A 9,860-nucleotide genomic window follows, 5' to 3' on the forward strand; every position below is an offset into this window, starting at 1 on the left:
TACTGGTGCATCTTCTATATGGTCGTCCATGTTCTGTTCTGGTGCTTTGGTTTCAAGAAATGACAGCCACCGTGAAAGGCGGACGAAGAGGCGCCGGTCGAAGAGCTCAGGTTAATTCATCGAGGGAATGTTCTGCGTGCTGTGCTCGGGCACTCTTGTTTTTCTCAGTGAATTCTGGGATTCCATGAATAAAAACAACACAATCGCAACCAATGTACTCGAGCACAGCACGCAGAACATTCCCGAGTATAACTTAAAAATCTGACGGGACGTTAGAGCTACTGTAGTTATTATGGCAGTATGTTTGGGCCGCAAACTGTCCCGAGAGCGGAGGCCCATCCGGAATCAAAGGCTGTGCTCACAACAGCTAAGCCCAGTGGCCTTCACTTTGTGGTAAGCCTAAAATCCTGAATAGTCTTTCGTCGCAGTCATAGGCCTTGTTTAGTTCTTGAACTATTTTGCAAAATTGCAAAATCCCAAACAGAATGTTCAGCACACCAAAATACTAACATTTTATATTTTGCTTTTGCTGTTTACTTACCAAAAAATTTTGCAAAACTGCAAGTCATGCCCACCATGCACAACATGCATAGATTCAAGTATACACAAAATCACAGGCACTGTTCATGCACACTTTATTACAACAAAACTGTATTCATCCTATTACAACATTTATTTCCTATTACAACCACATAATGGGCTCAACAATGTTACAGTAAACATCACAGCTCATATATGTCCTCAAACATTCGCAGATACTCGCATGAATTCAAAACTATCGTAAAAAAATACTCACAAACCGCAGGAATCAAATAAACAAACCTGTGAAGAATCACAACACTTTTACGAACCAGTTGCCATAGCATAAGCAAGCGAGTCACGGAATGCAGCCATCGGGTTTGGACCATCTTCCACAACCTCAGGAGGTGGCTGATTCTCATACGCTTCTCGCGGCACATAGTTCTCATTATTGTCACACCTATGGAAGTGCTTATCTGCTATGCCACTGCTTCTCATAAAATTATGCAGTGCCATACATGCAACAATGATTTTGGATTGCTTGTGAGGTGCGTATGGAGAGATCTTTTGCAACATGCGCCACTTCATTTTCAAAACTCCAAATGCCCGCTCAATAACATTTCTAAGGCTAGAGTGCGCATAATTGAAGATTTCCTCTTTACCTTGTGGCTCGGGCCCGTCACGGAACTCCTGCAGATGGTACTTGTTGCCTTTGTAAGGAGCTAGGTACCCCTGCTTGTTCGCATAGCCCGAGTCCATGAGATAGTATTTCCCTGCATCCACAAACAAGCAGTTAGCCACAATGTCATCAACTGTTACAATCAGTCATCTGTATCAATTAGTCAGTACCTTGAGGTGGATGTGGGAACACAGCGCTATATGTTGTTGTCGAGTCATTGAACACTCTCATGCCATGAACAGATCCAGGCCAACCAGCATTCACAAAGGTGAATCTCATGTCGAAGTCACAACAAGCCATGACATTTTGTGTAGTGATCCCCTTGCGGCACAAGTGCTGAACAAACATGTCATTTGGCACTACACATTGGACATGAGTCCCATCTATATCCCCTATGCAGTCCTTGAAATGTGGATAAAACCTAGGATTTCTAAGCCTTGGATGCAGTGTTCTAAACTCTGGGTCAACTGGCTTAATGATGTCTGCTGCTAGTTGCACAAGGCTAGTCAAGACTCTATTGAACATTTTTGACACAGTCCCCAAAGACCTCTCAAATCTGTCCTCAACTTGCCTAACAGACTGTGGTGCCCCAACCATCCATAAGAACATGCCTAGAGCCTCAAAAGAAGTCGACTTGGTAGTCGATTTCAGACCGTACTTATCACATAAAAGCTCATGCAAGGTAAAGAACATTGTAGGGGTCATTCTAAACATGTTGTAACATGACTTCTCACTGGCCGTCTTAGCATGAACCCATTCAATGCCACTCATTTTAGGAACTCTATAGTCAGCTCTACACATGTACTTGTCAATGTGCATTGCATATTGGTACATACCGAAGATGAACTCATCCTCAGCATCTTCCATCATCTCATCTAGCAACTCATCTTCTTCCTTCTCCAACTGCTGCAGCAACTCCTCCCTTCGTGCATCGTACCAAGAATTCTTAGCCTGCCACAATTACACCACAAAGTAGTCAGCATATGGTACAACACAATCAAGGTTATCAGAATGCCCCAAAAGTACCATAGTACCACATACAAATTCATAATGCAACAAAGATTGGTGATCAAACAAATTAGTACATTCAAAGGTCTTTCCAAATCAATCACAACATAGAGTTCAGAGTTCTTAAAAAGAAAGAAATAAAACCACACACACGTACGCACTACAACATACATCACAACCAAAAGCATCGGCCCTCATCTCCAGCAAAAGGTTCTACACTGTCAGTGCAACTACTGTCAGTGGAACTACGGCGCCATTGCTACATGCATTAGATGGAAGGTGTTCTAGGGGTCCACCGGCGGAGGGTTGCTGGCGAGCTTCTGGATGATTCGTATCCTCACTGTCTCACTTGACGAAAGGAACAAATCCATCTGCGCTTCATTCTCAGTCAGAGCAAGGAGTCCGTCCAACAGGGCTGGCGTGTCTCGAGAAATGCCAAGCTCATGCTCAGCAATCCTAGAGCACTCAGCTATTTTCCAGTTCACAGCTGTCTTTGCGGCGTCCTTGTCCTGTGCTTTTTTCTGAAGGGCATTCTTGTGAACCTCCAGCCTCTCTCTAGCAAGCTCTAAATGCGAGTTCATGTGCTGGTTCATGACCCTCGCGTATGTGTTCTTGGTCTTCTTGTTGGGGCTCGTTGCAGTTGTGCTAGTGCTTCCTGTCCTTTTGGTCCCAAGGCTCATAGGGGTAGGGGTGTCCTCGTCATCTGCTCCTTCGTCATCAGATGTAACTTCATGCACTTGAGTTGTTGGACCAGCAGCTGGAACGTACGATGAGGAGCCATCAACTGTGTTCCCGGCAAACATCTGATCGAGCTGATCTAAGTACGGAGGCAGTCCATTTGACCTAATCTTCATGAACTCGGATTCCTGCAGGCAGTGAAACAGTTACATATTGTTGGAGCTGTACAAGTGAATTGCAATGTATAGTCCATGAGACACATACCGTAGCGTTGTCGTTCCACCACTTGTCTGTAGCTTGGATGAACCCGTCAGCATCTATGTTAACTCCAGTGTGAGTACGTGCAAGGTTACAGAACCTCCACAGCTTCTTAAGGGTCCTCTGCTTGCCCTGCAATTGTTCCCTATCGTGCAGCAAACCTGTTGCAGCATAGTACCTACTGCTCAACCCCTTCCAGCCATATTTGTTCATTTGGCCTCCAGGGCAATTCCCATTGTGCATCTCTAAAACATAGCACTCGCAGTACTTCATTAGGTTATTGGTTGTCCAATTTGCTTTGCTCTTGTGGACCTAAACCGTGATAACCGAGAGCACAAATTATATATAACATGAATAACGTAATCTGATAATTTGAGAAGACTATGAATCAAGGCATAAATCTCCTGCTATCATAAACATGTTGAAAGCAAGCAGCTATCTTATTAAACTGATCAGTGGGAGTGTGGGTGGGTTGGTTTGCGGTTCTGTTAGTGTTTGTTGTGGTGTATCATGCAAAAACTATCTTATTGAAACTTAAAGAATATGGTACACATGCAGAGCATTGAACGAGCAGATCATTGAAAAGTAGAGCATTGAACCACGCACTGTAAGCATCGAACTTATACTACAATACAACATGCAACATTTATAAAGATGGGGCAGGGTGTTTTGTACCTTCCCGGCCGATGCGTGTGCGCGGTGACCGCGTCCTCGGCCTCGTGATGGCGTGCGTGCAGATCGGGGGTTGCTGCCCCCGTCAGGCAACAGCGGGCCGCCGAAGCCGTCCTCGGCTGAAGGCTTAGTTGGACCCGCTTGCCGAGGCGGGCGGAACAACGGACACCGCGAACCGCCGACCGACGGAGCTCGAACGGGAGGCGGCATGAGGTCCCTGCTGCCGCGGAGATGGTCGGCGTAGTGGTCCACGTCGTCTAGCGCCCATTGCTCGCCAGCGTTGATGTCGAGGCCGTCGAACCCTAGGTGCGGATTCGGGTAGGAGCTTGAACCAGCGCCAGAGCCGAAGGGGCTTGGACCGGAGGAGCCCCAGAAGTCGCGCGTCACGCCGCCGGCCCCAGATCCAGTGTTGTGGCTCCGGTTGAAGGCGCCCTGGTCGCCGTTGAAGCCGCCACTGCCATGCCCGGCCATGGTTCGCAAGGTACAGGCGAGGAGAGTACATGAGAAGGGTGGATCTAGTGGTGGAGCACGGACGCGAGGGAGGAGAGCAAGGCGGCGGCCGAGGGCACGGACTGGAGGGAGGAGAGCAGGGCGGCGGCCGGTGTGCGGTGCGGGTGGGCGAGAGTGAGGATAGGGTTAGGGTTCGTGCGGGTGGCCGCGTATAACACCGCTCGCGGCCGGGCGTGGATGTTTGGGCTGGCACCGATTTCGGCCTGTGAAAGTGGTAGCAAAAAATTTCGGGCCCGTTTACTTCCAAAAGGCCAAATTGCAATTTTTTTTGCATTTCGGCCCAAAATTTTGGGAAGTAAACAAGGCCATAAGTGCAAAACTGCAGATGCAATCGTGCCGTGCCGTATGTTTGGTGCTCCTCCCTTGGCCTCGCCAAGTCGCCATTGTTTGCATGTCAAGACCGTCTTTTCTCAATTAAAAAAAAAAGACAGTCTTTTCTCAATTCCAAAAAAAAGGACCGTCTTTTCTGTCTTTGTATGTACTCCGTATGTGTGATAAGAAGTAAACCATTTTGGACTCCACAACTACAACTACGAGCCCTTCTTCTCCTTTAGACCCAATTCTTGCACATCTTCCAAGTGGTGTGGTTCCAGGCAAGTCGCGTCGCGGAACACAACTCGGAAGGTAGCCCGCGAGAGGAAACCACCAATCACACAAGGCGGGCGGGCGTGCACCAGCCTCTTTCTTCCCCTTTTCGATTCGCGTCTATAAATCATCGTTTGTATTGACGGAAGCACGGAGAAGGCTATTGTAGCCAACTCTAGAAAGGCTTTTGACCGCCTATATAAAAACCTGATGTGTAGTACTATCTCTATCCTAAATATAATATAAATCTTGTTTCCCAAAAAGTCAAATAATTTTAAATTTATAGAAAATATATAAATATGTATATTTTGAAATTTATTTATTATAAAAATATATTTTATACTTAGTCTAATGGTACTTATTGTGTATCATAAATATTAGCATAATTTTTTATATATTTGATCAAACTTGATATTGTTTGACTTCTCGAAAAATAAGATTTGCATTCTTTTGAGAACGGAGTGAAAATAAATTTGTAAACTAAGAGGAGTTTCTAGATCTTGATAGGTTTTTAGATTTTTTTTTCATTTGTTTTTTCGCTCTGCTTTGGTTTTTTTGTCTTTCTTTTTTTCGTCCGCTAAAATGTATAAATAATATTACATTATTGGCTCTCAGTTTTATTACTGAGAATGAGATGCTACTAGTGTAGTCATTTTTTCTTTGAAGCTTGTGCTTGAAATCGCGTATGCTCGCCTTTGTGTGGGCCAATAAAACTGGAAATTCGTGCAGCCGTTAGATGCCAGTTGAAGGGTGGAGATTGAGGCAAAGTTACAAGGTGTAAAGTCTGAATCCCCCGTGCAGCGCTCGTCTTCCCCGCCGCCACCAGTGACCTCCTCCCCGCGCTCGTTCACCGCGGTCCTCCTCCTCGTGCCGCCACTCTTCTCCCGCGTTTGGCCTCACTGTCAGGTTCTTCCTCCGCGGCGCTCTGCGGCTCTCTCCGGCGACTGACGTGCCGGCGGTGAGGCGAGGGCAGGGAGGCGGCGGCGGGCGACATCTGACTGATGATGACCGAGGGAAGAGGCTACTGCCGAGATTCGGGCGAGTTGGGCCAAGATCTTTGGTGCCGGTGATGTGCCAAACTGTAAGCTTCTCTTCCCGTGATTCTTTTCCAATTCTGATTCTTTTCCAATCCTGATTCTTTTCCAAGCCAGCTGTGGGAGAAAGCCAACTTTGATTCGAAGCTTGGTCTCACCGGGCTTATATCTGTGGAAGAAGTTGTCGCAAACAGGGCTTATATCTCGTCCCCGCGCAAGGCTAGTCCCGATCTCGCCGGTTTGTGACGGCGGTGGAAGCAGATGAATAAGCTGGCGGATGCCTCTGGAACCCCCTCCTTCCGGCGGGAAAAGTGGCTGTCGGGGACCACCGGAGTCCTAATCCCCTTCCGGCAGGCGGCAAAGCGACCGAGCGCCCTTCGCCATCCGCGCCGCCACGGCTCTTCCGCCCAGATTCGATCACAGGAAGCGAAGCGAAAGTACTCGATCGTATGCTTCGAGGCTCTAACCAACTGCTATTGGGGGGCCAAGCGCGCGCGCTCGGCTCTCGGCGCTGGCCGCTCCAGCTCTAATAAAAGGTGTGTGCTTGACTCCATTCCTTTTCGTTTGTTCAAAGCTCATCGGATTCGTTGTTCCAGTGGCGGCAGCAGCAGCAGCACCTGCACAAGAAGGGACTGGGCGAACCTTGGGGACGGGCCAGCTGGACTGATCGCCGAGATTGCCCTTGCCAGCGATGTAGCCGACTATGTCCGCTTCCGCGCCGTGTGCAAACCGTGGCGGCAGTGCTCGCCAGACCCGCGCGCCGGTGGCGGCCTGGACGCTCGCTTTCTACCCCGCCGGTGGATTATGCTTGACAAAGCACTCGCAGGGTCCTCCCACCATCGCTTCCTCAACGTGTCTACCGGCGAGTGCATTCGGATGGGCCTCCCGGAGCTACTGGAGGGGGAGCACAGGTTTCTCAAGGTCACCCCCGAGGGCCTCCTGCTGCTTTTCCACAAATCCACAAAGATTGCTCGCCTGCTTAACCCGCTCACGCGCCAGCTCATTGATCTACCCCCTTTGACCGCATTCGTGCGAGGTGGAGACTGTGACGAGCGGCAACAACGGGGTCCTTTTGTGCAGACCGTTGGCCTCACTGAGGACTCTACAGTGGCAGTCTCCTTCTGCTATCCCATGAAGCTTGCTTTTGCTAAGCCTGGTGACGACAATTGGACTGTGGTAAATGAAGGATACATAGATTCAGCTTTGCCTTTTGCGGGGCGTTTCTACTGTGCCACCAACAGAGGTATCATGGTGCTGAATAACACTTCAGAGCAGCAGCAGCAGCCACCACGGCTGACAATGGTTGCTGACCTGAATAAGTCATTTATTTATTTTTCCCGAATGATGCATAGCCTTCACCTGGTGGACAATGGTGGAGAACTCATGCTGGTGCACCGAACTATTGGCCAGGGCAAATGCAGGGAGTATGATGTTTATAGATTGGATTTCGAAGCTGGGATCTTGATCCCAGTCAAGCGCCTCAATGGACGTGCCGTGTTCATGGGCATGCAGCGCACCATTTCGGTATCAGTAGAGGCATTTCCCTATGTCAGTGCTGATACCATCTATTTGGGATATGGATGTGATAGAAACACTGAGGAGTACAATATTGCAGATGGAAGCAGATACAGTCGGTCTAGGATCTATGATGGATCGGTATCCCCAGATACCATTGTCCAAAGTCTGATCTGCTACTGCATCAAGGACAAGGACATATAGGCTGCTGAAAATGCTGGGCACTTGTCACTACTGTCGAAACTCACCGGCTAGTTTCTGACACAATTCACTCTACTATTTCTCGTTCTGAGACGGGATTTATAGCTATGGTGGTTCATTGTCTAAACAAAATTAACATGTCGATATACAAGTATATGAATTACAAAGCATAATTAAAAAAAGGACATATAGAGTTCATAAAGTGAGTCTACACTTTCTTAACATAGAATTTAAATATTGCGTACTCATAATAGTTGAAGAACAATGCGTCCACTACTTATCAGGCTTGCACTTTTGTAATCTAGGGCTTAATCACTTGATACAGAGAGAGACAAACGTGATAGAACTTGAGTAAAGAAGAAAGGACATCAAGATCAACATACAGGCCCTGTTTGGTTCCACCAACTAAATTTTAGCTAGCTAAACTTTAGTCACTTTAGTAGCTAAAGTTCCAAACACATTGACTAAAAGAGGCTAAAATAGTTTAGTTCCATTAGATCTATCCGTATCCGAGTCCGAATATTCAACATCCGATACCGTATCCGTATCCGAATACTTAAATCGTATATTTGTGATGTCGACATTCAATCATATCTTATCCGACATGGTTGATATTATCCGTATTCGAATCCGAATCCGACCAAAAATATGAAAAAAATATGATATCAGTGATATCCGTCCGTATCGATCCGTTTTCATCCCTAGAAGACCAGAAGTCCAAGATCCAGGTCGCGCAAATGTTGCTTGAACTTCCCTTAGTTCATTTTGTGGCTTGATCGGCAGTAGAAGCACTTCGGCCTTTGGCTAGCCCAGCATAGCCCACAGCCAAATACTGAGGGTTACTACACTTTGTGCCAAATCTATAAGGTGGTCCGTGGCCCACGCTGTAGCTCCGCCAAGAAAAGTGATAGAGCTAGTTATTATGGGTTTGGGCCGCTAAATGTCTCGAGAGCGGAGGCCCATCCGGAATCAAAGATTGTGCTCACAGCTAAGCCCAGTGGCCTTCACTTTGTGTTAATCCTAAGAAAGAAGTCCGTTTTAGGTTCCTCAACTTTCACGAAAGTCTACTTTTCACTTCTAAACTTTAAAATTGGATAAAATACATCCCTCCGTTTTTAAAATCGTGCATATTACGTCCTAACATGGCTATGAGCGGTTTTGAAGGCAGTTTTGTCTTTTTCTTTTTTCTTTATTTCGGTTGAATCTTTGTAAAATCATGGTAAATCACATAAAATTCATAAAATAGTAAATCTAATTTTGTTGGACTCCAGATAAGTAGATCTATATAGTGAACATATAATATAGTATGCTCTAGTACAAAGTTTTTGTTGTAGCTTTAGATCTATGTTTTTCTTAATTAATTAGAATAATTTACAGTTACAATTTCTATAGTCCAATTATGGTAAATTTTTTATGTTGAGCTAATTATTGTATGTTTAAACAGTGGTAAAAATTTCATATTCATTAAATTATGTATAACTTAATTATATATTTATTAAGATTTATTAAAATTTAACAAGCATAAACCAAAATAAATCTATAACTAAGTAATACATGATTCAATGAGTATGAAATTTTTACTACAACTTTCATCACAATTAGACCATAGAATTTGTAGCTATAATTATTCTAATTAATTATAGAATCTAAAGCTGTAGCAAAAACTTTGTACTAAAGCGTTCCATATTATATATTCAATGTATAGATCTACTCATCTAAAGTCCAACAAAATTGAATTTTCTATTTCTATGATTTTTATGTGATTTACTATGATTTTTTAAAAAGTTCAGCCAAAATAAATAAAAAGAAAAGGACAAAACCACTTTCAAAACCAGATTAGGGATGTAATGTGCACTGTTTTAGAAGTTGAGGGATACATTTTACCCGATTTTAGAGTTCAGGGATGAAAAATAGACTTTCGTGAAAGTTGAGGGACCTAAAGTGGACTTTTTCTTAATCCTAAAATCCTAAATAGTCTTTTCGCAGCAAGTGCAAAACTGCCTATACAATCGTGCCGTATGTTTTGTGCTCAGGTCTTGTTTAGTTGACCCAAAAACCAAAAACTTTTCAAGATTTCCCGTCACATCGAATCTTGCGGCACATGTATGGAGCATTAAATATAGATAAAAACAAAAAACTAATTGCACAGTTTACCTGTAAATCGCGAGATGAATCTTTTAAACCTAGTTACTCTATGATTG

At 45.1% G+C, this 9,860-nt stretch overlaps 1 protein-coding gene across 4 annotated transcripts; it reads left to right on the plus strand.

Moving 5' to 3' along the window:
* On the plus strand, positions 5,710-8,011 carry LOC8061824. 4 transcript variants are annotated; one of them, XM_002456055.2, is made up of 3 exons: positions 5,710-5,990; positions 6,061-6,479; positions 6,540-8,011. In XM_002456055.2, exons 2-3 carry the CDS (start codon positions 6,205-6,207, stop codon positions 7,660-7,662), a joined length of 1,398 nt encoding a protein of 465 aa, XP_002456100.2. In that variant the 5' UTR covers positions 5,710-5,990; positions 6,061-6,204; the 3' UTR covers positions 7,663-8,011. The 4 variants fall into 4 exon arrangements, with proteins under 4 accessions (XP_002456100.2, XP_021311359.1, XP_021311360.1 ...); XM_021455684.1 differs by having other exon boundaries at positions 6,125-6,479; XM_021455685.1 differs by having other exon boundaries at positions 6,138-6,479.

The sequence above is a fragment of the Sorghum bicolor genome, chromosome 3 (genome assembly GCF_000003195.3).
Source record: "Sorghum bicolor cultivar BTx623 chromosome 3, Sorghum_bicolor_NCBIv3, whole genome shotgun sequence".
NCBI lineage: Eukaryota > Viridiplantae > Streptophyta > Magnoliopsida > Poales > Poaceae > Sorghum > Sorghum bicolor.